General features: G+C 56.7%; 8 protein-coding genes across 8 annotated transcripts; 2 read left to right on the top strand and 6 right to left on the bottom strand.

The window, feature by feature from the left end:
• Positions 1–1,069: 1,069 nt before the first annotated feature.
• On the bottom strand, positions 1,070–5,811 carry L226DRAFT_533220 (uncharacterized protein). Its single transcript, XM_067680407.1, has 4 exons — positions 5,532–5,811; positions 4,905–5,467; positions 2,539–2,975; positions 1,070–2,483 (listed from the first exon to the last, which is right to left on the bottom strand). Exons 2-4 carry the CDS (start codon positions 5,320–5,322, stop codon positions 1,404–1,406), a joined length of 1,935 nt encoding a protein of 644 aa, XP_067537787.1. The 5' UTR covers positions 5,323–5,467; positions 5,532–5,811; the 3' UTR covers positions 1,070–1,403.
• A 222-nt stretch (positions 5,812–6,033) lies between these two features.
• On the bottom strand, positions 6,034–8,444 carry L226DRAFT_533219 (uncharacterized protein). Its single transcript, XM_067680406.1, has 3 exons — positions 7,870–8,444; positions 6,892–7,691; positions 6,034–6,828 (listed from the first exon to the last, which is right to left on the bottom strand). Exons 1-3 carry the CDS (start codon positions 8,321–8,323, stop codon positions 6,502–6,504), a joined length of 1,581 nt encoding a protein of 526 aa, XP_067537786.1. The 5' UTR covers positions 8,324–8,444; the 3' UTR covers positions 6,034–6,501.
• A 1,091-nt stretch (positions 8,445–9,535) lies between these two features.
• Positions 9,536–11,170, top strand: L226DRAFT_611554 (Fes1-domain-containing protein). The gene is made up of 3 exons (XM_067686295.1): positions 9,536–9,810; positions 9,867–10,000; positions 10,065–11,170. Exons 1-3 carry the CDS (start codon positions 9,579–9,581, stop codon positions 10,902–10,904), a joined length of 1,206 nt encoding a protein of 401 aa, XP_067537785.1. The 5' UTR covers positions 9,536–9,578; the 3' UTR covers positions 10,905–11,170.
• Positions 11,171–12,168: 998 nt separating this feature from the next.
• Positions 12,169–13,112, bottom strand: L226DRAFT_533217 (uncharacterized protein). Its single transcript, XM_067680405.1, has 3 exons — positions 13,032–13,112; positions 12,403–12,970; positions 12,169–12,341 (listed from the first exon to the last, which is right to left on the bottom strand). The coding sequence occupies exon 2, from the start codon at positions 12,960–12,962 to the stop codon at positions 12,417–12,419; it is 546 nt and encodes a 181-aa protein (XP_067537784.1). The 5' UTR covers positions 12,963–12,970; positions 13,032–13,112; the 3' UTR covers positions 12,169–12,341; positions 12,403–12,416.
• Positions 13,113–14,685: 1,573 nt separating this feature from the next.
• On the bottom strand, positions 14,686–16,847 carry L226DRAFT_559297 (uncharacterized protein; the record flags this gene model as incomplete). Its single annotated transcript, XM_067683289.1, has 4 exons — positions 16,098–16,847; positions 15,751–16,047; positions 15,573–15,695; positions 14,686–15,519 (listed from the first exon to the last, which is right to left on the bottom strand). The coding sequence occupies exons 1-4, from the start codon at positions 16,722–16,724 to the stop codon at positions 14,689–14,691; spliced, it is 1,878 nt and encodes a 625-aa protein (XP_067537783.1). The 5' UTR covers positions 16,725–16,847.
• Positions 16,848–17,983: 1,136 nt separating this feature from the next.
• Positions 17,984–18,969, bottom strand: L226DRAFT_505316 (anti-silence-domain-containing protein). The gene is made up of 4 exons (XM_067678026.1): positions 18,891–18,969; positions 18,749–18,836; positions 18,344–18,689; positions 17,984–18,265 (listed from the first exon to the last, which is right to left on the bottom strand). Exons 1-4 carry the CDS (start codon positions 18,909–18,911, stop codon positions 18,145–18,147), a joined length of 576 nt encoding a protein of 191 aa, XP_067537782.1. The 5' UTR covers positions 18,912–18,969; the 3' UTR covers positions 17,984–18,144.
• Positions 18,970–19,231: 262 nt separating this feature from the next.
• On the top strand, positions 19,232–19,703 carry L226DRAFT_459187 (uncharacterized protein; the record flags this gene model as incomplete). Its single annotated transcript, XM_067675497.1, has 2 exons — positions 19,232–19,410; positions 19,463–19,703. 2 exons carry the CDS (start codon positions 19,232–19,234, stop codon positions 19,701–19,703), a joined length of 420 nt encoding a protein of 139 aa, XP_067537781.1.
• A 3,274-nt stretch (positions 19,704–22,977) lies between these two features.
• L226DRAFT_362047 (uncharacterized protein) lies at positions 22,978–23,924 on the bottom strand. The gene is made up of 4 exons (XM_067674234.1): positions 23,697–23,924; positions 23,565–23,645; positions 23,349–23,508; positions 22,978–23,289 (listed from the first exon to the last, which is right to left on the bottom strand). Exons 1-4 carry the CDS (start codon positions 23,765–23,767, stop codon positions 23,032–23,034), a joined length of 570 nt encoding a protein of 189 aa, XP_067537780.1. The 5' UTR covers positions 23,768–23,924; the 3' UTR covers positions 22,978–23,031.
• Positions 23,925–24,281: the final 357 nt, after the last annotated feature.

Raw genomic sequence — 24,281 nt, 5'->3', positions numbered from 1 at the left:
CGAGGACCGAGGGCCGTGGGCAAGGCCTAGTCTGTACGAGTGGGCGTATCAGCGAAGTCGAGCTCCGTCGCCAAAGGAGGTTAGCCCTGCACGCTAGGCGGGTTCTCGAGAGTGCTGCCTTCTTGCAAGACTGTCATCATGCCGGGCGTTCCTGTACGACCCGTCGATCGCTGTAGAACGCCACATCGAGGGGGCACCGTAATTTTGTCGAGATTGGTGTGCGAGACCTGCTGTCTCTGCTGAGACGAGAGCCAAGCAGTGGGGTAGGGTACTCGCAGGCTCCCAAGCTGGTCCCTATTACGAAAGAAGGTCAGGTCGGCTCAAAGCAGATCTCACACGCGGCTAACAGATCATCTTAGCGTGTAGGCAGGGGCAAGGCCGGCTACTCACTAAAGGCACTTGCGCTGATCTGCTATATCCACGATCTGGCTGAAAGGTTCTCGGGGCAAGTAGCAGCGGCAGGGCGCTGGGGTAGTCCTTCCGACGGACTAGAATCTCAAGCCCGTCGCGTCAGCGGACCCCGTTGATGTCGTACTTCGGACCGCCGCTGGACCGCATACCAGGACGGCGGCCAATGGCGTTCAACTGGACAGTGCGAACGTGATGGTAAAACTCAATCGCCTGTTATCGTCGCGCACATGCGGAACACACACCTCGCAATGGAGCCCTCCAGGCTCTGGAATGAGTCCCGCCGGCAACAGGCTGGGTTGCGCAGCCTCCTGCTGCTGAGATGGGTCGTCGTATGCCAGCCTATGCCGAGGGAAGGCGAGGGAAAGGTTGCTCCGCGTGTGTCATCTCGAGTATACGGCGGGACTTGAATACCAGATCGGGAAGCACCCGACCTTCTCCCGTGTTTTGGATGGAAAGTGGATTGCCTGGCAAGTGGTACAGCGTGCCTTCATGTGGTCGTCGTGGCATCAACATGGGAGCAGCAGAACAACTGAGACTGCGGCGGATGGGTTGATCTGCGACGCGTTATTAGTCGCACATGCACACCAGCTCCCATCCTTACGTGTGTGCTTGATGTTTCGTGGGGTGGATATGTGGCGTCAAGCTTTCAAGAGCCGCGTCGGCGTTACTACATTACGATCTATTTGTTCGAGTTCCAGTACAGGGGTTTGTCTCTGCTCGCGTGAGGGTAAGTCAGTAGGTTATATGCGGGAGAGCAGAGGGGGCATCGTACAGCAATTCGCGTTCATGGTGTGTAAGGTATAGTCAAGCAGTTCCAGCCCAGCAGTAGTCCGTAAAAGATCGAAAGCCTAGGCGACTGTGTATATGGTCCGCTAGATGGTGGTACACATGAGTTCAAAGCAGCACGGCCAGCAAAATCCAAAACAGAAAAGACATTGACGGAAGTCCGAACCGACCCAAAAGTCTAGAATTGAGAGCCCGCAACACACACCTCAGGCTTCCTCCGAGCCCTCAGGTTGCCCACTCCTCGCGGTGTGATATGACGCGCCTGTGCTCCTAGACCCAAAGTAGAACGGCCCGTTGAGGCTCGTCGCAGAGCTGGGTGTGAGCTGGCCCATTTCTCCTGGGGCCACCTCCCCACCCATCGCCGAAAGCCCGTCCACGGATACGGACAGCGACACCGCAGCGTCCAGCGAGTTGGCTCGACTGGCACTGCGGCTATGAGGTGCGTCGGTGTTACTGAGGGTATTGGAACGAGTGGATGGTCGCGAGAAGCCCCCTGCGCCACTCATGCTCGCGAGACTCATAACCTCATGTGACCCCAGCGACTCAATGGTGGGCATCCGGTGTATGGTTCGGCCTACAACGACGTGCGCGTCGTCGCGGTCTCGGTTGGCCCCAGCATACGAGGTGGGGAAGTCGTACTGCTCAGTATGAGCGTACGCGACCGCGTCGTCCGTCTCGCGCGTCACCTGCTCCACCAGCGCGCGGAAATGCGCCGCGAAGCTGTTGAGTTCCGAATCCGGAACGGGGTCCCACGAGCTCCCAGGACTGCGGCCGTCTCGGTCTTGCGGCGGGGGACTGGCGAGAGGGACAGAGGCGTATCCTGCAGAGGAGCGGTGGATAGGTCTGCCATAACGGTCTTCGCCGCTCTCAGCGGTGTCTTCCTCTGACGAGGACGGCGACTGTGAGCGTGCAGTGGACTCCTGGCGCGAGGCCGTTGACCTGAGACCTTGCGCTGATACAGCGCGGCGAACCACCTTCGATCCAGATGGGGAAACGTCTCCCGCCAATATTCGCGAACGTGCGCTTCGAAGGGTATGCGTCTCGCCGTCGCTGACGTTCCCGGACCGCTCTCGACGGGGGGACACCAGACTGTCGGCACCGGACGAGACGGGCAGGGTGGAGCTCGACACCGTCGCCATTGGCCGGAAGCTGCGCGATGATGCCATGGTCCCTGTCGACGGCGATGGGAACGAGGCAGCGGAGTGGCGGAAGATCGCAGACGCGTGTCTTCGGCGCGAAGGTCGTCGTGTGACCATGTACTTGTAGGAGACAGCATGGTATGCGATCTGCGAGAGGGGGCTCAGTCGCTGTGCTCAGCTAGCCTGTGAACGTCCCACTCACCAGGAAGGCGGCGGTCAGGATCAGCCTCACCACGGACCCGGCGATCCAGTAGCCCCAGGCTGGAGAGTGGTCACACTCACTGCCGAGCCCTGACCAGACCACGTCGATGTCCCAGAGGCACCTCCCACGTAAGCTATTGACAGTGTCTTGCGCGTTTCTCCACAAGAAGACGAAAATGAAGTTGACGATGGCCGGGCCGAGTACGCATAGCGATGAAGAATAATGTAGGAAGCTCTGCAAAAGAACGTGTTTTGATCGTGGTCTATAGTACCATCCGAGGTGCGGGGCCGTGGCGGAGATGATGACGGAGACTGCATTGCACGCGACGCATAGGGCAGTGCAAGAGCCGAGCACGAGCGCAATTACTTGTCGTTCGCGGTAGGGGTGCAGCCATGCGCTGAGGTAGTAACGAATCGTGTTGTAGATTGCCCATCCACCTGTTCATGAAGGTCGTAGTCAGTACGGAAGTTCCCGCTATATGCTACAGTCGTCAACATGTCACAAAGGGGAGCAAGATTACAGAACCAGGATACGGAAATGAAGTTATTCGGCACGGCGTCTCGCAGAGAAGTCAAAGGATTGCACGTGCATCACGGAGTAGAGGGGGTCGACGCTGCCACCACGCCATAGCATAGCACTACGCCGGGGCGTACTTCGCGGACGGGCCTTCAGGAAGCAGTTTCATTAAGGCCATACAGCGAAGATTGGAGCAAGCTTTACGTGTCAACCTGTAGTTCTTTCAGGCGGCTCGTTCGACCTTGTCCACCGGTCCTGCGAAGCAAGTCATGCTTCTCGCCCCGAAAGAAGCAATCCGCAACGTAACTCCGTGCGTTGGGGGACACCTGAACATCTCCGCCTCTTCTATCCAGAGGTAGGCGTAGCCCTACAACATGCGGGCAGAAGATGGGTATTGCATACGCATCACTCGATGGGGTGGTTAAAGAAGTAACCATACGCCTCCATCAAGGTACTAGATGGACAAATGAAGCGCCCACAACGCCCACTTGGTAGTGACTTCTGCTCAAAGAGGTAAAACGATCGCGAATCTGGGTTCTTCAGCCCACTTCTTGTCCCCAGTGATCTCGATCCCCTGGTGCACAAGCGGTGCACTAAAGCACAAGAGGGCGGAGAAACTCTCTGCAAGCGCTGCTTGATGGAGTACCCGCATATAGGGAGTACGAACGAGGCCAAGACGCCGCTGACGTTTCCTCGTATGCACTGCACGGTGAGTACGAAGGAAGCCTTCTTGGACAGCAGAGATTGGCAAATCTCCTGCGATAGAGAATGCCTGCAAGACCGTCCACCCTAATTGCCGCTATCTGCGCATGCATCAGGGGGTCTCGACCTTCAAAAACGCAATCATATGACCACATGTCCATCTACCACCACTGCACGCGACAACCGGCCATGATGGCGAATTAACTCAACGAGCAATAACACCGGGCACGCGAGAGGGGGTATCCGATGCGCGCCTAACTGGTACTAGCCACCCTCATTTCCAACGATGATCCCAGGACTACCTGCCCGAGGACCGGTACTCTTCGCAGATGGGGTCGCAGGGCAGAAAATTCCAGGTGCATACGGAAACTCGGCACGGCCTCGGAATCATGATTCATCGTCGTTAGAAATAACGATCAAGGCTACTCGTCGGTTGCGGGCTGCTAGTGTTTGGCCGCCTCCGCAACTTCGCAAGGTGTGCCACGTAATGCTTGAACGGTCGGATGATGCAGAGAGCATGCAGATCGCTCGCCTGTCGCACACCATGGTAGGAGCATACAATCTATCCACGGTAGCGTGCCCCTCCCGCATCCTTCAGCATTACTATCGACGCTAACGCCCAAGCCCACGAATCAATTGATTCTCTAGATCGGGAGAATTCAATCGTGCGCCCAGCATTGCGCCACCGGAGGTAACGGCAGCGAGTTGTTCAAGAATGAGCGCTATGGCAATCCTGCACGCTTCGGCAGGACGAACATGGAACCACAATGTTGAGCACCTGCCGAGCGCATATTGAGGGGGAAATGCAGCCACGAAGCATAACACAGCGCTGCCACCACTGGCGCACGAACGCGTCGATCGGGAGAACCACAGCATCGGCGTTCTTTCTCCAAGCTATGCCACCGGCGACCTACCCAGCTCTGTTGACAATACTAACGCCTCCTCGTTTGACGCGGACATTCGTCATAGAACGAGAAGACGCGCCGAGCGCGACGCACATCGGTATGTTTAGGTTCGTTCGCCGGCTGCGCAGCTCGTTGAATCTCACGAGAACGAATGGAATGAACGCGGACGTGGGGGATCGCGGGGTATGGTTGCGGAACACAGCAGCACACACAGCACAGCGTACGAAAAGTGACAGAACTCACCAATTATAGTGAACAGCGCCCTCTGCGCCCACCGCAGCCTCTTCAACCTTCTCCTCACCATCTGCTCATACTGTATCCTCCTCTCCCTCGGCGTGACGGGGTCGCCCTGCAATGTGAGGCCAGAACCACGCGCGGGCGGAGGACTACTGGGGTGTGTCGGCTGGCGCGCGAGCAGGTCGAGGTACACGGAGGACGCGGAGCTCCCGGGGTGGATGAGAGGCTCGGTGGGGTGCGAATGTTCGGAGGTGGACGTGTGGAGGGTGACGGACGAGACGGAGGACAGCTGGCGGTCGTGGGGGCCGCGGCGGTTGGGTGCGCGGTGATGCGGGTGTGGCCCGCCAGGTTGCGGGTGCGCAAGCGAGGGTGGCGAGGGCGGCTCTGTGGTGAAGATAGCATTGTGTAGGAACACCGCGGCCATTCGGCCGACGCGTCGTGCTGGGTCGCCAGAGGAGCGCAGGTATAGAAGGCGAGCAGACGTGCAGCAGTCAGACTGGTATTGAGCAACGGGAGGGGGACGAGGCGGTCGTCCGACAAGCCGCTAACACCGCAAAGGGAAGCAAAGCCTGCGAAAGCTAAAATGTCAGCGATGGATACCCGAGCTCCCAGGGGGAAACAGCGAACACAGACCTGACGCAGCACATATGTATGTACGCCGCAGTATAAGTATTCGCGAGAGCGAGCACCGCCTGCGTGGCCGAACGACAGTCGTACTCAGCGTTGATGGGCTCGGCGGCGAGGGCCACACACACGCGACATTCGTATGCACTTTCCCAAACCCAGTCTGATGGCGGCGCGGCTGAGGCACTCAGGCGAGCCCATTAGGCAACGCCTCAGCCCCAGCCTCCAGCAGAACTGCGGCATCATACCGGACTCGTACAAGAACACGCAAAGCAGTGAGCAGGATGAGAGAGACTAGCAGCGTTCGGACGAAGAGGCGATGTTTTTAGACTCGACAACAGCGATCGCATCCGAGCCCATTGTACATAAGACTCCGAGATCTACTCTACGATTCAATATTCAAATTTCATGCTGACCCGTTTCGCTCAGCGAGCTGAACATAGTTCTCGACATCCAGCTTGCTGCTTCCAAAGTCTTTACAGACTTCCAATATTCACCTTGCGGTCTTCGGTGGCGTCCTAGTGCCCAGTATATTGTGATATGAAACGCCCTTCGAACAAAGATATCTTCCCGATGTCGATCTCTTCCCCATCCCGACGGCTACGGTGACGGTATGAAATGACGTCGGCCTATGATCGTAAAACTGAGACAGTCGTCTGTCGCCCGAACGAACAGCTCGACATCTGCACAGGGTTTGTGCGTCCGTGTCGGCACCTCGCACCAGTAATCGTGTTTACATCCTGATAATCCCGTAGGTATCCAGAGAGCTAATGACAGACAACTTGAACAAGTATCATAGGCACGACAGCACGAGCATAGAATCGGGCAGATGAGATAGATGGTTGCACAGATCGTCCACTGCAATGATAGATATCGTGTCGCAAACAGCACGAGTGAGATGATATGATGAACGCAGGAACCAGACAGGAACCCGAGTGGCAATGGCGTTGGCTGATCGTTCAGCACGTCGCCCGGGCCGTCACGAAAGCGCACGCCAGAGGCCCAGGCCCGTGAAGAACATGCCCAAGCCGACGAGCAGCCCGACGTACGCGGCCGTGTGCACCCCCACCTTGGGCAGGATCGGCGGCGAGTGCAGCAGCGACAGGAACAGGTGCGCGACGCACATCAGCGGGAACATCACCGCCAGCGGGTGATTGCTGTAAATTGGGGGCAGCGGCGAGTCGGGGGAGGATGGGGGAAATGAGAGTGGGGAGAGGAGGTACGCCCATGCAAGGATGAGCGTGAACCCAAGAGAGAAGAGGAACGAATCGATGCGCAGAAGGCAGGGCACGAACACAGGAATGTACTGAGAACATTGGCAGAGTCAGCCTTGACCCTCCACGCGTGAAAAGAGACAGGAAAGACGTACGACGACAGGAAGCCCATACACCTCCTCCAACTCTTCGCGCTCCTGCAAGTGAATGAGCTGCTCCACGTCCTGATCGACCGCCATCCTAAGCGCCTCCTCCAAGCTAACCGGCTCCTTCCTCCTCTTGCTAGTACTCCCACTCCCATTGGCATCTGCACTCCCGTTCGCGTTCGCATTTTGGGTTTGAGTCGTCGCGTTGGCCGCCGGGTCCGCTCGCTCGCTCCTCGGACTCAGCGGCATATACTCCCTGCTCCCGTTCCCGCTCCCAGCAACGCTCCCTGTGCCCCACTGCGTCTGCGCGAGGATCTCGCGCACGCGCTCCACGGGCACCATCACGTTCCGGTACAACGCAAGCTGCTCGTACCCCTGCGCAATGCTCGTCGCGGCCTCGGCGAGCCCCCATCCGAGCGCGAGCCACCACACGGTGCGGAATGCGCCATCGCGCCACGTCGGGAGCGGGTACGCCATCTCGTGTCGAACACGCAGGGCTGCGAGCGCGGCGAGGCGGAGCAGCTGCGAGAGGAGCACGTAGAGCGCGTTGAATAGGATCGTGTCGAAGACGCGTGGGCAGAGCGTGGACGCGAGGTTGTAGAGGGGGACGCGGAGGAGGTGTGTTAATGACCAGAATGCGGCTGAAAGAAGAAGCTCGGGGAGCGGAGAGGGGAAGGAGCGCGGGAGGGTGGGGCTATCGGGGTGTTGGATGGGCCATACCAGTCTTGGGAGGTTGGCGAGGAAGAGGAAGACCACTATTGTGGTTACAGGGACGAGGCCATAGAGCGCGACTGTCCTCTTGTACGAGCCTGCGTGAACGGAGGTTAGTACATGCACGAGAGGGTCGTGGTGCACGGAACATGGGCCGGATGCCGGTGAGCGTACTAGGATGCCTCCTTGGAAGTTGGATCGAGGCTCTCTTTACGCCCACAGTTCACGAGCGCAGTCCGTTCGCGCAGTACACGGCGATGGACGTACGACACTCACCGCTATAGAACCCCTGTTCGGCCAAGTCCCACTCCTGGGCCTCGAGCTCATCCTCATCCTCGTCCTGCGCAGTCTCCTCCGGGACACGGTCCAACAAACTATCCCTCCTGTACCTCTCCGGACTCGCGCGTAGATTCGACGAGCCCTCCGGGAGGATCGTTCCATAGCCCTGCGCAGGGTTATGGCCATGCCCCGAGGGCTGTCTTGACGGCGAGGGGACCTGGGCGTCGATCGCGAGCAGCGGCCTCCGTGCCATCTCCTCTCCTCCAGAACTGTGGTTATAATTTCTTGACTCTTGGCGCGGGGGCGACGGTGTTGAGCCCGACGGCCTAGGTGGTATAATCGTGCCGTCAGAGCTGTCCGAGCGCGAGCGGTGGTGTTGGTGTTGGTGGAAGTAGTCGCGGACAATGGGGGTGGCCGCAGCTGCGGTCGCTATTACTCTCCCGATGCCCATGGCGAATACGTTATATTAGCGTTGCGGTCCTAGGGACTAGTCAAGTGTGTGATCGCAGGGCTAGCAGGCAGTCATGGGTCTGTGTCGCGGTGGGAATTGGGGCGGTGGTGGTAGTTGAGTGAGGACAGGCGAAGGCGCGACTGGCGACGCCCAGAATCAGGTGTCCGCGTCTGGCGTCATTACAGCGCAACTCCCCGCAGGCAGCTCGGAGGTATCTCGCAATGCATTTCGTTCTTCATTCTGGTACTACACAAAGACGACGCCATTCACGCTTAGACACGCTCGTGCATGAGGCAGAGAAGACGAAGATAGAGGGAGAAAAAAGTGTATTGCGAGGTATTGCGACTACAAAGTGCGAGAGCTCTACACAAGTCCTGTCAACCCGGGCGGGGCCAAGACAGGGCGGCCAACTACACGCGTCGCCGTGGCTGTCATGGAACACGGACATGGAAGTAACAATACGCCTGAAAAGAGGAAGAAGTCAGTCAGATGGTCTGCGGGAATGTCAAGAAGACAGAAGACGCAGGTCAGTTTCTCGATGCGTTTCAGCAGGCCCCCGAACCCATCTCCACATTTGTACACCGGGAGACTTTGGTGTAGGCCGGGGGCGTTCGTGTCCGCCCATCGAATGAAAATTCATCCGCGGAGGCGCGAAGAGGATAGGTACTCACCAGCTACGTAACTCCGACAGATCGAGCGAATGTGTACGACGAGACAACACTGAGCAAAGTAGTCAGCAAGCAAGTTCGAGGTGTGCGCGAGATTGCAAGGTCAGCCAAGGCTGAAACTAGATAGACTTGTTGTCCACATGTGGTTTCGGTGGGTTTGTATGGTATGAAGTGTTGTATCATCACTAAAGAGAGAAAGGAAGCAGCACACTCACCACCTCTGTCGAATCCTTGCACGACCGCCTCTGCCGCTGCGCAACTCACAGAGAACGTCGACGATGACAACGAGAACGAGGAACAAGTCGAGGAAAACTTCAGCGCGTCGAGGACATTGATGGGTTCGATCTCCGATCATGCTCCGCGCCAAACGCGACGCGCCGGTGGCTGAATCGATGACCGCGTCGCGCGAAAGATTCTGGCGTCTTCTCGCGCCTTCGCGCGCCGTCCGCTCTCTTCCATCCTCATCTGCTCCTCAGCCTCATATTTTCTACTCTTCCGACTCAACCTGTAGCCATATCTTTCCTACTGCTGTATCTCTAGCTCTCTCTCTCTCTCTCTCTCACTTGACAAAACACACGGCTGAAAACATGGAGCAACTACTTCGCTGGGGCATCACCAACTCGGACCCAAACGGACCCCCGCCGCAGCCGCGCACAGACCTCGACTCCGGGATCATCGACGCCATCCTCGGCAAGTCCGATGCGGAGCTCATGAAGGAGGCCTTGACTGTGGCGGTCGACGAGAAGCGGGATGAGGACGAGCGGTTACAGGCTCTGGACGACTTCGAGATGCTCGTCGAGCAGATTGACAATGCAAATAGTGCGTAGACATCATACTTTTGGCCTGATGAGTGAACTGACGTATGACGCTTTCAGACCTTGAGAAGCTGAAGATGTGGGAGCCTTTGCACGCCCTTCTCACCAGCCCAACGTCCTCGGAAGCGATCCAGATGGCAACACTTTGGATCTTAGGCACCGCCGTGCAGAACAACCCATCCGCACAGAACTCCGTAAGTCCCCTCGCCTCATGATAATCGCTCTTAGTATCATATTGCTAATGCAAAACTATCCTAGTACCTCGCCCTTTCACCCCTCCGCGCACTCCTCTCGTTCCTCTCGCCAACAGTACGCTCCGGCAAGACGCGCGCAAAAGCCGTGTATGCGCTTTCTGGGCTGCTCAAGCACAACGCCGCTGCCGTGAGCCAGCTGCACGACGCCGATGGCTGGTCAGTCCTTCGCGACGCTCTTGCAGACTCTGACATCTCCGTCCGGCGCAAAGTCGCGTTCCTCCTCAACACACTCCTCATTCCTATCGCGCCGCCTCAGTCTTCGCAGCAGCACCAGCAACCGGCGAATATCCAGGGACCCTTGCAAGTGCCGACGTCTGCCCAGGCCGTCGCCGCTGCTGCAAGCCAACCCGCCATTCAACCTGCGTCCACTTCCACTTCCGCCTCAGCCTCCACACCCGCGCCGGCCTCCACTGCCGTCATCGCCCTCCCCTCACAAGAACCAACAACGTCCTCCGAGACTCCCGCTCCCCCACCGCAAACTGTCCACCCTAACTCGCATGCCTCCATGGTCTCCAACCCCTCCTCCTACAACACTTCCTCATCCACTGCGCAAGCCTTCGAGCAGAAGGGCTTGCTCTCGACGCTCGTCTCCTCGCTTGCGACGCCTGTCCCGCATGGGCCGAATGGCGAGTCCGAGGGTGACGCGGACTTCGAGGAGAAGGTCCTGCGCGCCCTGCACACGTACGCGGTTGGCTGCCAGCGGCCGATCGACGGCGATGACAGGCAGACGCTGAACGAGTGGCTGGCGCATCAGAGTAAGAAGCACGGAGGGGGCAAGGGCGTTGCGGAGAAGTGGGGCTGGACGGAGGAGGAGGTCAAGGAGTTGCAGGAGGCGACGGCGTAGTTGTGTCGGTCCATGTGGTGGGTGCGGAAGATGTAGCGTAGAAATGTATACTAGTAGACACCATATATTGAAGCCAGCAGGCCGCTTCGCTACCGATGATTGTGTGTTTGGGTGGCGCGTATTACACTTGATTACACATCTGGGACAGATAATTCGGGCGGTATGACGTATCATTGTGTTACTATGTAGCTATACTCTACATGCATACATACGAGGACATGGTACGGTACATGGAACAGCAAGAAGAGGACAAGAAATTCAGGTGCATGTTGGTTTCCCTCGTTCGAGGTACTTATCCCGAAGACCGCGTAAAGGTCTGCACCAGGACGGGCTACGAGCTTCCAGAGCCCCCAGCCCGCCCTCCCTCGGGAATACGTACCTAGGCCCCGCCGCCTGGCAGCCCTGTAAGCGTCACTAACCCCCAACTCCTACTACCCCGTGGTAAGACGTCCGAGGACGCATAAAATCAGAAACCGCCAAGATGCACGCCCGCTGGCGCGTAAAAGAGCAGAGACTGCACGAAACCGGAGAGTGATCTCGACCGACCCACGTACTTGTCCTTGCGGTCGTTCCGCGGTGTCGGCCATCCGAAAAAGAAAGTGATCCCGGGCACGCCCCACGTACTCGTCCTTGCGGTCTTTCCGCAGGCAACGGCCATCCGCAAAAAGGAAATGATCTTGGCATCCGCCCCGTACTCGTCCTTGCGGTCTTTCCGAGGCGTAGCCGTCCGAAAGAAGGAAGGGGTGAAGGCAGCCCGTTGGCGCCATAGAAGAGACTGAAGCGAGCGACGGTGCGCTATGAAGCCAGCTAGAGGGGAAGAAGGTGTCAGTAGACCGTACCAGGCGGCGGGGCTCCCCGATGGTCTTCGCTGTCGACCAGCTTGGAAAGATACATGTCGCCGTCGAAGCTAGACCAGAATCAAGAACCCAGAGACCCCAGTGTCGCCGGTGGGAGAGGGAGAAGACGGGGGTAGGAGGCTGAGTTGGAACGAGCGCAGTGACGGTCTACTTATCGACTTCCGGTGTGGCTAGCATGTTAGCCTCCCTTCACCCCAACATACACAAATAACACGTCCGGCTGTCGTCCGCCGATGGGCCCCTCCGCACGTGGCCAATAGCATCTTCGCGTGCAAGTTTGGCTCGGAGGCTGGTTTGTTTGTCCGTCGACGTCAGCGACCTTCGGCAGGCCCAGGGAACTTCGGCAAAGGAGATCTGGGGGGTCTGAATCGGCTACATCAGGGGAGGTCCAGTCAAACGCACGATGCAACCGTTCGTCGAGTAGAATTGCGATGTGATATAAGTGGGCACAATGGTAAGGACGTGCGTCCGAACGTCGGCAAGCGTTGTGACAAGCAGTCCGCGACAAATGCAGAAGTGGACATCGGAGTAGTCCGGAAGGTCAAGTTGCTGTAGATCAAGAATTTCAGATAAAATCGCCCTGTGATCCAGTGACTGTCAGCGAGGCTTTATTATAGCGATGATACTAACGAAGGACTCACCGACACTACACACGTCAAGGCACCACCGGCACAAGCACAGAATTGCTCGCCGTCGACTCCAGCTCGGAGGTCTCTTCGAATTGTTGACTTGTCATGCCCCCAATAACCTCCATCCTGTCGTATTCCTCCTCGAAGAAGTTCTCGATCTGCTCCCGCAACCGCTCGTTCTCTGCACGCAACTCGGGCTCGAGCGCCGCCCGGCGCCGTATCTCATCGTCCATGCGGCTATCACGGTCCGTAAGGACCTGGCACTGGCTCTTCCACCGTAGCACCTCCTGCTCGAGCAGGCGGATGCGCTCTTCATAAGTGCTTTTGAGCATGGCGACGCCGTCTCGTGCCTGGCCTTCCGCGAGTGCGGTACGCTCGATGAGCTCGTTGTTCTCTGCAGTCACGGAGGAGGCGTGGGCAGAGGCCTTCCCGTAGAGGTCTCGGAACAAGTCGCGGTCCTTTTCGGCGTCCATTCTGCGGCGCTGAAGTTCTTCGTTTGTGGCCCGGAGCTGGGCGAGCTTTTGCTCCCATTGCTCCGTCGTGAGTTGGCTGGACGACTGGTCGGCCGACATGATGGATCCTGCAGGTGTTAGACGCAACATTTTCAGCTTATCACATGGCGTGAAATCGAGTTAACTCACCTCCTCTAGTAAGTCCCGAATGGTCTCGTGAAAGAGTACACAAACACGGCGGTTTCTCACAATGCAGTGCCAGCGGGACAGCTGAAGTAATACGTGAATGCGTGAGCCACGGAGAACAAGCTACGACACCCACAAAACTAGAATCATGATGAGTTGTGAGTGGCAGCGATCATGGCACGTGTGCTGCTCCGTACTCACCAGGGCCAACAAACAGTGTGCGAAGTCGAGATGTGTCAGTTAAGCGCCTATGCCATGCGCCGCGTGGCTCCTGCGCGCTTCCGTTTCCTCTTTCGTACCATCATGCTTGCTTGGTCTCCTCCTCATTCCTCTAACATCGATATTAGTATACCCTACGCCAAGAGTTCGGTTATTTATACACATACAGAAAGCCCCAATAAAGTCTCTATATTCTGTTTGAGTCCGAATCGTTGCACATGCATATGCATATCAAGCTGGGGGACCCGTATATGTCTGCGATCACGAGGAAGCGAGACCCAGCCTGAGCAGTACTCAAGCTTGCCGGGCTTGCTCGTCCACGACTGAGGTCTATCAAGCATCATAGAGCGTCTGAGTTAAAGCATTTAGCAGGATTTCCATGGAATTGAACATGTATATTGAATGGGCGATGGACATGCGCTAAGGAAACTACTTGCAGGTCCGAGTCCTATGCAAACGTAAAAAGGGAAGGAGATGTGGGTGCAGCGTGATTAATCATGATGGACGTGGGTGTAGACGTTGGAAGACGCGGTAGCGTGCCGATGGCTGAAAGTCACAAGTACATAGGACGCGAGTCCCACAGACTATGCATGCGTAACGCTTCGGCCGCGGTCGGTCGGGAATGGTGAGGGTTTAATAGGGTTTTCTGTATAAATAAGTGAACTCTTGGTAGGTATACTGGTATCGATGCTGCGAACTATCCGAAACTATACAAGTCCTGTGCAAAAGAAACGCCGGGAAAAGAGAGGAAGAGTTAGAGTAAGGGATATATGTACTATGTGCAAGCGTGATTAATGGACGGGGGTATCGCAGCGGAGGCTCCCGAAGAGGACCGGGGTTGGAGTTGAGGAGCTTGAAGGCGAATGCGAAGGGGTATCGCGAAATGGAAGGGGCAGTGGGAGGAGAGGGTGGGTGACCAGAAACTAGAGGCGGCGTGTGAAGGGATGGAGGTGTCGTAGCGGTGTCTCCCGGGAAGGGTGGAGGTGGCGCGGAGAAAAGAGAAGGAAGGGAAGGAAGAGGGACGACAGTAAATACTATACTAGTTCATATTATACCGAGACGGCCGCACTTGGCGACTATTAACCGAGACCTCGGTACTGTCCGAGACTGTATGCTGTCCGAAACCGTATGTTGTCCGAAGCCTATATGTATGGTATATTGTATGTGCCGGGTCGTTCTGCCTAAAGATGCAGGCCAAGAAGGGCGACGCGAAGAAGAAGTCCGAGGCGAGGAGGTCGATGGCCTTGCCGTGCTAGCGTTCCCGAGGATCTTGCGACCAGGTGCCTCTGTGTGAGGACGGGAAGAGGGCCTGACGGACAAAGACCTGGATGTTACCTGGTCGAGTAACATGAACGAGGGACGGACGCGTCGGCGAGGAGCGGTAGAAGATCGCTACCACTGGAGGCCATGAGACCAGCCTATCGAGGGCCATGAGACCAGCCTATCGAGGGAGACGAGCAAGAGGAGGACGAGTGAGCGTGGGGATCGACGACCGTGGGATCCGAGAGGTCGTGCTCGGAGAAGCCGAGGGCTGAGGAAGTGGCGAAGGCATGTTGGCCATGTTGAAAGTGGCGACGGCCCTGCGCAGGGGAGAGACGGGGACCGAAGAGAGCACCGCCTTGGAAGGAGTACGAGGGACAGTGTTCTCCTTGTTCCCCTTCACGTTCGCTGACTTCGTGCGAGTCGGCGTTTGGGCCTTCTTTGTCGTCGAGGTGAGAGCTGAGGCCGAGGTCTTGCCCTTGCCCTGGAGTGCCTTCTTGAGCAAGGCGATCTCCCCGTGAGCGGCCGCGAGTTCCCGCTCCTTGGCCTCCATGGCCGCATCCATCTGAGCATAGTGCTCGCGTGCAAACAGTGACCGCACGCGAGTGTCGTACGCCTTCCCAGACGCAGTCTGCTCATCCATCCGGTTGGATGCTTGCGCTGCTGATGGGGAAGGCGGTTGACTAGCTCCGGATGCGGCCTGGGCCGTAGAGAGGGACTCCTTGGTCGCCTTAAGGGCGTGCTGCAGCTCCTCGACCTCGGCGTGGCTCTCGTGGTATGCCGTCTTGACACGGTTCAGCTGGGCGAGGAGGTCGATGCGCTCCGTGGTGCTTGCCTTCAGGTCCGATGCGAGGGTTTCGGCCACGTACTTCCAGTGACTCGCCTCCGCTGCCTCCTCGGTGTTGTGCTTGATCTCGGTGAGCTGCTCGTAGCACGACTTGAGCTCCTGTGTCTTCTGCTCGAGCTCCCGGGTCTGACGCTCAGTGGTAACCTCCAGGCGCTCCGTCTTGGCCTAGGGAATTGAGTGAGTAAGGGCTAAGTGCAACAGAAAGAAGCACGACATACCTTATACACGGCAGCCTCGCGCTTCGCGAGGTTGGCCTTGTCCTGTTCATTGTCCGCTTTGACCTTCTCGTCGGAGGCGACCCGTTCGAGGTCCTTGATCTTGGCCTTGAGTAGCTCCATCATCTACACACGTCGATAAGTATATTCAGCGGTCATCACAAAATACGAACAAGCGAACCTTGGCGTTCATCGCGGCGAGGCACTCCTTCGTAGCGAGGGAGGTTTCCGTCCGGGTCTTTGAGGCGTTTGCGGCAGCGAGCTCAGCCTTGATCGCCTCCCGTTCCTCCGAGGATGCCTTGAGCTCGTCCTTCTGCTCCGAGATGATCGTGTCCTTCCCCTTGGCGTCCTTGTGTGCGGCGGTGAGCAATTGTACCTGCTCGTTGACCTTTGCATTTGCTGCAGCAGTATCTTGACGGGCAGCGATAACCTCTGCCTCGAGTCCCGCAACCCTGGCCTTGAATGCCTCAAGAATGACCTGGGAAGAACGTGAGCATGACAATAGAATACATGAGCACAAGCACGAACCTCCGAGTGGATATGAACCGTGCTGAGATACCCCTTGACCTGCGCGAGCTCGTCCTCCTTCTTGGCGAGGCGGGCTTCGGTGTCAGCCGCGACAGACCGAGCGCCCTCGAGAACCGCACGAATGTCCTTGAGGTCAGCCGCCTGACCAGAGATGAGCTGCTCGTGGGACACACAGCCGGGACAGGCAGCGAGGACGGCGGAGGTGGAGAGGAGGTCGGCGTGGAGCCACTGTGTCGAGGCCCTAAGTGCGATGATCCAGAGGGCGACGACGGCATACACGCGCAGTGGCTGGAGGAGTTCAGCTGAGCAGTCGACGAAGGGTGTGCCAAGTTCGCCAAGTGGCGGACGGAAGGTGCCGGTGGAGAGCCGAACGTGGAGGAAGCCGAGTGCGCGGAGGCCAGCGAGGGAGGTGCACTTGTAGACCGTGAAGATGAAAGCTGCTAAAGTGATGCCAGAGGACTTGGTGATGGTAGACAAAATAAGCACGAGACCGAGGACGAGGATGATGGCCGCAAGTGTGGGGATCGCCAGGGTCAGCGATCCCGGGTTGTGTCCAAGGAGTCGACCGCCAACCGGAGCCTCGGCGAGGAGGGCATGGAAGAGGATGATGAGGGTGAGCGCAAGCATGTTGAGAGCAAGTAGATAGCACTGGCAATGGTGTTTGGCAGAAGCAAGTCCAGAACAATGAGAGCAGGGAGAAAGCAAGAGGTGAGAGAGAGAACGGGAGCTCGAGGACCAGGCTATACCCAGGAGGAGGCTGACCGCACGATTGAGCTGACCGGGACAGCCAGGAAGCTACCATGAGCCATGAGCACTTCCGTAGGAGAAATCATAATTACATACGAAATTCAGTTCAGATTGAGAGGCGAGTGCGCTGCCGTCGCGAGACCCGCGGGCTACCTGCCTGGCGATGGTATATAGTACGGCGTGCTAGTAACCCACCTACTAGTAGTGCAGGTTATGCCGGTACAGCATCACTTTTCCGTGTTGTATATGCCTATCCAGTACTCATAGGTCTTTTCATCCCATAAGCTCTGCTGTCTGTGAGTGTCAGGTCTGGTCTGGTTCATTGGATGGTGAAGGGTCGTTGAAGTCGAGGTCGCGGCGGAGTTAGGCGCTGGCGGCAAGTCGGGCGAAAAAGCTAGCGTGCATGCCCTGGTGGTCTGCCTATAATCGCATTCGTATAGCCACAAACATGAGACCGGTGGGTCTGGCTGATGGGACGAAGGACAGAGCAAGAAGCACACAAGGCTAGGTTCATCAATGTAATTGAAGCACTAGTAGCTGTTCCGTATATTATTTGTGATCAAAAGTATTCGTCATGGGGAAACGTTCACCCATCCTGCCGCCAAGGAGGAGACATCCCGTGTCTGCTTTCCCCAACCACCTTCGCAGGAAGTCCAGGTTTCCCTCCTACAACTTGGTGTTTGCCCGGCCCCGCGGTGTCCTATACGATCTTGGTGGACCATACACACGGTGCGGGGTGGTGACGATGCGCAGGCTGGTGAATAGGACCAGCAGAAGCGGAAACCCAAATGCTCGAACGCGCATATGGGATTCGTCCTGGTCGTGCATTCAGTAACACAGGACTGGGTTGATGATCGCCACGTACCTTCAGAAACGTATGGGGAGAGGACAGGTGGGTTGGACTCTGTTGGCGAGCATTGCTAGGACGCGAGTACTTAAGTGTGCGGCGTACGCTTTGTCCACACCATAAACTTCAGAGCTCATTAGATGCACACATTGGCACGCTTGGACCTTGCACCTTTGCGCGTGTGGTCCGTGAATCGTCATCAAGCGGCCGCATCTGAATCCAGAAACGGTTGGATGTGGCCATAGCTGCTCGCGGGTGTGCTATAGCTCAAAGAGTTTGAACGATATCCGCTGCGTATTGCAAACCTGGCGTCGCCAAGGACCACGAACAAGGCGATGATGTTTTGTTCCAAATGCTACCATATAGACAAACAAATGAGCTACAAAGACAGATAGCGATACTATAGCTTGATCACAAACGAAAAGCAATACGAGTGTCCGTCCCAAAGAATCATCATGTCGGCTTGCCATTGACCGTGATTTCTTCATCTTCAATGTCGTCTGCGGACGGCACTGCCGCCGAGTTCGCGGCACCAGCTGCCACTGTCGTTCCTCCCTGGGGTGGCGCAACATCCCTACAGAGCACGGGCGTGGATTGTTGGCAACCGTTCGGTATTTCGGAGGTAGCAGGGAAGCTGAAGTACGGGACTCACCACTTGATCTGGAACCTCGTCACTCTCGGCTTCGTGTTGATATCCCTCACCAGACGGTCGAACCGGATGGGCTCCGGCAGTGCTTCCTTCATCTCCTCGTTGTCGTACTCGGTATTCTGGTAGTATCCGACCCGCACGAACTCCTGCTCCTTGTATGACCCGGTGAGAATGAGAGCGGCGACGCCGAGGGCGTCCTCCGGAGGGATCTTCGATGGGTTTGGTGCAGAACCTTCGAACTCAAAGGCGTTGACACCGACAGGAACGGGTCCCACTAGACAGTCATCGAGTTCTTGGTCCAGTTCCTCATTCCCGGGTGAAGCGACATATATGAGCCGCCATTCAAGGTCTGAGTGATGGGTCTGTCAATGAGTGCCTTGCATTTTGGAAGTCAAAGAAGCTGTTCACCTTCAGGTAGTGGTGCTATGCACTCGAACGTTACGCGAAAGTGGTATGGATCGAGGAAGCGGGCAGGGTTGTTGAGGAACTCGACATTCTACTCAATCCGCTCAGTTGCCTGACAACCTGCCAAGCAGCAAATATCACTCACTCTTATCGTTACTATAGACATTTAGTACGCCTCAGCAGGGGGAAAGAACGGGGAGGGATGAGGAGATGATAGTGGATCGGTGGCAAGCTTGAGCTGGTGCTTGCCGCGAAGCTCGAGACGCGTCAAGTCACAGTGACCGACGCGTTATGTGTGACAGAGTCACATGCCGGATGGTCTAACGGCAAGCAACGTCGCGCATGTGTGCGCGTTCGACTCTGTCCAAGCGCAAGTTGTGTACATCATTCCGTGAACTCGCTCGTTGCTTCCGCACCACCACTGACTACCGCAAGGTATCTCGCTCTTGTTGGTCCTCTCTGGCTTCCTAGTCCTGGTCGACGATCATGTCTGGGAAAACTCTGAGCAATGGCACGTTGAGCCTCCGGTTCATGCAAAATGCCCAGCGAGCGAAGTTGCAGGCACAGGTAGAGGCGGAGCAGGCGAAGATCAAGGACGACGCGGAGTGGTCAGTCCCTCAGGATGTGAGAGATGCATGGGGTATCGGACAATCATCAAGTAACAGGTGCGTTTCAGCCGGTAGACACAGTTAGTAGCTAACGAACAAGTTTGATCAGTGACGAGGTTCAACATGAGTCCTCGTATATTCCTTTCATATTCCAGTCAGACGTCGGAGAATCATCTTCAGGGATGTCATCGGATAGCAGCAGACCTACATTCCGGGGACGTCGGACGTTCAATGGACATGGTAAAGAAGTAGTGCAAGAGGAGGTGAGTCGTGTTCAGTGTTCTACATATCATTCGCGAAACCGACACAACGCGCTTCATCCCGTAGCCGAAGCCGTTGGAACAGGGTGACGATGGTGGAGAACAGCAGGGAAATCTCAAGCATGACCCCGAGGCGGGAGCCTCGGGAGAGAAATCTCGGTCAAGATTTGAGAAACGCCCGACGTCAATATCTGGCTTTCGAGCACCCATATCTACTCAGCGCGACACGAAAAAGCCTCGCACGAAGACTGCTCAGATGCTAATACGCGAAGACGTTTCCGTGCGGCCTCCACCCACCCTGGAATTATCAGACTCGACATCCATACCCCGTGCTGCGGGTTTTGTCAAGCCCGCGGGCGTAGACGAGCCTGTTCCACCGCCCCGGAAGACAGCTGCTGACAGCCGCAAGCGCGACAGGGATCAGGACCCTAGCTCCGAGCGGCCGGGGTCAGAGGGGAAGAAGAAAAAGAAGAGAAAAGAGAAAGAGCCAAGTTCCTGAGTCGTATACCCTCCTTGTTCGACGTTACTGCGGCGGCACGGGGCTCTGTATGCTGTGGTTCACGCTTCCATGCCAGCGTTAACACGATACATCCTGTGCGTCATTTTTCGAGTGCGATTCTATCCATGTCATATGATTGCTGAGCGCCACGAGCCTTCCTAGTTCTGTACTTCTTTGCGTTTGAAACCGACGTGTTGCCGCATGCATGACTGTGTCTATTGACCGGCCAAGAGCCTTTTTGAGTCCGGTGATGGGTCCGTGCCCGCATGGACATTTCTTCCTTGTCAGCTTGTGTCAGCAGTTGGAGAAGCGAGTGCCCCATTCCGAGCAGTATCTCCATGGTTCTATCTATCGTACAAGCTATTCTCCAGAAGCCGCCAAGAATGGATGTATCAGGTACGTCGCAGAATTTATTGATTCACTTGCACATCGCTGATGTAGCTGCCACACTCTCCTTTCGCGTCTCAACTCAGGAGAAAATGTTGCGATGACTCGAGTGTCAGCCCAGTGGCTTCCGCCCGCGTGACCGACTTCGGCCTTCAGAAACTCTTCAGGTACGTTGATGATCCGAACCAAAGCCCTCCTCGTCTTGGTCCCCTTTGTAGCGTCAAGGCCGGCTCAGTTGCCATTGTCAGAGGCCTCGAGCGCAACTAGCCTCCAAATGTCGAACAAAGATCCGTGCTCGGGTCGCTGGTCGTCGGCCCCACCCGGTGGACCATAATGCTGAAGTAAAATTATAGGCTGTCCTCGGAATCCACTCATGGAAAGCATAGAACGCCGCACACGGCTGGACGTCTCCAACAAGCCCGCACTATCGGCTTCTGGAGCTGCGCTCAGGAACGCACTCCTTGAATGCGAAGGCAAATTTGCTGGAAGCTATGGGAGACGGCGCATCGTAGTACCATGTCCCCGGCATCGTGCGTACTCCATCGGTCATAGTCCGGCCGTGCGCCATGCGAATGGTAACTCGGAGGCTATACCTGAAGATCGGGTGCTGAAACGTGCGCTGCATGCGTATGTGAGGCCAGCTGCGCAGTGGAGGCTGAAGAGGATTGCCAGTCTGCTCGCCATGTATTGCCGGAAGGTCGCCTCCTTGAGCCTCCCGTTGCACGGCGTGTAGACTGTGCAAGGCGCGTTCGGCATCGTGGTTGTCACCGAACCGCAGTGCGATCGTCGCCTCGCTCTCAGGACTCATGTGGGGCTTGGACGGTCACGTCGAACATGAGGTGCGACACTGTTCCGTTAGCGCTTGTGCGTCGTCCAAGGTTATCCAGCGAATCGCCGCATCTACTGGCTGACATTCACATTACCAAGCTCAGTTGGACGCTCAGGATGTGCTCCGGTTACGCAGCCTTATGCTCCCGTATGCGGGACCCGGCAGTGGACGTTGTATCTGCCACGATGGAAGTGCAGCGGAGTGGAACCTGAGCTTGAGCTTGAAACGACACACAGATGTCCCTGTCTCTTCCTTGTAGAACTCAGGGGCATGTTCGGGCATAATTGTTGAGAGTTGTTGAGAGAAGCCAAGGATGTGGGCTGTACTAGGGCTGGTATATGTTAGACGGTCCGAGATTCCTGGAGGTCGACAGCCCAAAACATACATCCCGAGTCGTGCCGCTCAGAAGAGCATTACCGTGCGATGGTGGCACTCGGGGTCTGTAAGGTATGTACGTCAGACGTTCTGGGGTCGTTCTTGTGCTGACTGACATGACAGGATCTCGACAGGAGCGGAAGGGTGAAGAACCGCAATCAGCGCAGATGTGACAAGCCTACGGTTACTATGAGCGGTCGGCCGGTGGTATCTGGCTGCGTCCCGTCAGGGATCGGTACGAGGTTCACGTCTCAGGTCTCAGCTGTTTCATCATATAGACCGATGCTACCGCGCTCTTGCTTGTACCTATGTCCCAAGACGCGTAAGTTATGTCATTGAACCCCTTTGTTTTAGCTCATACTCACAGAAATAGCAGGTTCCAGCGACTCGTCCCGCAACACTCCGGCGATGCACGGCATCCTCATTATAAAATAACCTCGCAGATCAATCACCAGGACATAGCGCTTACTCGCTAATCCCTGGCCAAGTCTTGTTAAGTTGCACGCCAACACAACGAGGCTTGAGGTGGTGTGGCAGGCTTAGACCGGCAGTCAGACATCCGACGCGCTAAGTATGCACGCATATGTCGAAATTGTGGACTGATCCATCAGGCAAGCGAGAAGCTGCAGGGTGCCAGGCATGTCAAGCCCACAAGGACGGAAGTCTCAATTGAACCCTACTGCAGCGAGGGTCCAGAGCACAAGCGACGCAGTGCATGCATCATGGTAAGGTCTCCGACAAGGAATACGGTCCGGTATCTTCGCGAATTCGACCGTGTGGGTATGCGAAGAGCTGCTAGCCATCTTGGGCGTCACGGACAAGGTTCGAAGGGAAGTGGGAATCGACACGCTTCTCTTGACCGTACGGCTGATACCCATTCAACGTGCCATCTTCGATGAAACCAGGATTGTCCACGATGACCGGCACGCCTCTCTGGGATATGGTGCCGTTCGGTCCTGCAGCCTCGATATTAACCACCTCGCACATCCCATGAGTGGACTAGTGTCAACTTGGATATTTGCCGAATAAGCTTATCGCACTGGACGCGCGAAAGTGACAGGCGGTCCGCGCGTATCGCCCTACAAAAGGCAGTTACCCCGAGTGGTCGACTATACCGTAATTGCGTCCCCATTTCCATACATCACCCCTCTAGGTCCGACAAATCGCGGAATGAATATCTTGAGACACCGCGCCCTATCAGGTCCTGCCTCCGCCTCTGACGTCCTTCTCTTCCGATGTCCCACCAGCGCAAGTTCTAATACCTCTCTTTCTCCTGCTTAGCGCCATAACGCCGCGGAGCGGCCTCGTGTACTACCCGGAGCACAGGTTCATGGCGCCCAATTCTGCTTCTGTACACTGCCGCCGAAGCTGGTCGCCACGCTCTGGAGGATATACTCATGCAGCACGATGATGTGCATTGCGAAGCCACGCCGATTGAGAACGGCATGTCGGAAGCGCTTGTCCGAGAACCCGCGAGGACGCCCGGTACGGCTTCTTAGTGCACCTGACGAATGCGGGGTTACGTACCTGACGCCAGCGATAGCGTTATTTCCGGCACCGTGAGGATCGCACCGCGCATGGTCAACCTGGAATACATTGGTAAATCAGCGGTCTGCCCAGCACACCAGCCAGACATCAATCTTACCACGTTCAATGAGAAATGAACTGAATTGGCAACCTCAGTCGTCGGAAGCGATTGAAGAAACTCAGGGACGCTCAGACTCTTCGCATGTCGAACAGTCGCCACTTGAGCTGCCGGGAGGCCTGTCTGATGGAGGCGTAGAACACCGTTCAATGTGGCTTCCCTGTGGTGCTGGGAAGGAGAAGGGAGCACGCACGCATGCAAAAAATCTACACTCACGAAGTTCGAAATCTGCTAGGTCGCTTCTGGTCTAGCATATCAAGGAACCTTCGGTGACCAGCGCGAAATGACGAAGCGTCGCTTGATGCAAAGTTCAGCGGTGGCCGAGTGCTCACGGAGGCTAGAGCTCACGTAGTCTCCGTTCGAATCCGGCAGCGCCCTGCATCCATCGGTCGTGGAGTGGAAAGAACAGAATCGTTCATGATTGGCCCATGCCAAGCATGCTCCCCCGAAGAGCCCTATCAAACGAGTTTGCGCTAACTTATCAGCACGGCGATTCCACTCAGCCTTAAAGGTACCTGACTACTTCGGAGGTGGTTGAAAAGGCGATAGAGGACACCAGGGCGAGCTCGACGACCGTGGACCGCCGACAAGCATGCATAGTACGTATTGGCGGCCAATGGGCGCGTTGTGGCTACTGAACGCCCATAGTTCCTGGTAATCCTGCAGCTGTATCAGTCTAGTGGCAAACTAGAGTGACCCTGAACGTATGGCAAGGATGTGGCCGGAAGATCGCGAACATACGTACTTGACATAGCATAGCGTGGTCGATGCCGAAATGTGACTTGAGCGACATGTCCACATCGTGGCCGCTATTGGGGCTAGGCCGATTCTGTAGAGTTTCGTGGGCGGCGAGCTGCGGTCAAGACAGTAATGTCACCTGGAGTCTTCAGGGGGCCATACAAGGATCCTCGTTGCAGGGCTCAATCTGACGTA

Source organism: Lentinus tigrinus (assembly GCF_003813185.1).
Source record: "Lentinus tigrinus ALCF2SS1-7 unplaced genomic scaffold L226scaffold_7, whole genome shotgun sequence".
Classification (NCBI taxonomy): Eukaryota; Fungi; Basidiomycota; class Agaricomycetes; order Polyporales; family Polyporaceae; genus Lentinus; species Lentinus tigrinus.
The sequence above is the reverse complement of the archived record's forward strand: the minus strand, read 5'-3'. Positions and strand labels throughout refer to the sequence as shown.

Bases quoted from the DNA above. Each gene is read 5' to 3' on its own strand.
- L226DRAFT_533220 (XM_067680407.1), bottom strand. From the start codon at position 5,322: ATGGCCGCGGTGTTCCTACACAATGCTATCTTCACCACAGAGCCGCCC. The intron at 2,976-4,904 runs GTGAGTTCTGTC...CTTCATGAACAG, and splicing joins GGCGCTGTTCACTATAATTG to GTGGATGGGCAATCTACAAC. The intron at 2,484-2,538 runs GTGAGTGGGACG...CCCCTCTCGCAG, and splicing joins TCCTGACCGCCGCCTTCCTG to ATCGCATACCATGCTGTCTC.
- L226DRAFT_533219 (XM_067680406.1), bottom strand. From the start codon at position 8,323: ATGGGCATCGGGAGAGTAATAGCGACCGCAGCTGCGGCCACCCCCATT. The intron at 7,692-7,869 runs GTGAGTGTCGTA...CCGTTCACGCAG, and splicing joins CGAACAGGGGTTCTATAGCG to GCTCGTACAAGAGGACAGTC. The intron at 6,829-6,891 runs GTACGTCTTTCC...CAATGTTCTCAG, and splicing joins TGTATGGGCTTCCTGTCGTC to TACATTCCTGTGTTCGTGCC.
- L226DRAFT_611554 (XM_067686295.1), top strand. From the start codon at position 9,579: ATGGAGCAACTACTTCGCTGGGGCATCACCAACTCGGACCCAAACGGA. The intron at 9,811-9,866 runs GTGCGTAGACAT...TGACGCTTTCAG, and splicing joins GCAGATTGACAATGCAAATA to ACCTTGAGAAGCTGAAGATG. The intron at 10,001-10,064 runs GTAAGTCCCCTC...AAACTATCCTAG, and splicing joins ACCCATCCGCACAGAACTCC to TACCTCGCCCTTTCACCCCT.
- L226DRAFT_533217 (XM_067680405.1), bottom strand. From the start codon at position 12,962: ATGTCGGCCGACCAGTCGTCCAGCCAACTCACGACGGAGCAATGGGAG.
- L226DRAFT_505316 (XM_067678026.1), bottom strand. From the start codon at position 18,911: ATGTCTATAGTAACGATAAGA. The intron at 18,690-18,748 runs GTGAACAGCTTC...CCCATCACTCAG, and splicing joins CATAGCACCACTACCTGAAG to ACCTTGAATGGCGGCTCATA. The intron at 18,266-18,343 runs GTGAGTCCCGTA...CGTGCTCTGTAG, and splicing joins ACGAGGTTCCAGATCAAGTG to GGATGTTGCGCCACCCCAGG.
- L226DRAFT_362047 (XM_067674234.1), bottom strand. From the start codon at position 23,767: ATGAACGATTCTGTTCTTTCCACTCCACGACCGATGGATGCAGGGCGC. The intron at 23,646-23,696 runs GTGAGCTCTAGC...CTTTGCATCAAG, and splicing joins CGGATTCGAACGGAGACTAC to CGACGCTTCGTCATTTCGCG. The intron at 23,509-23,564 runs GTGAGTGTAGAT...CCAGCACCACAG, and splicing joins CCTAGCAGATTTCGAACTTC to GGAAGCCACATTGAACGGTG.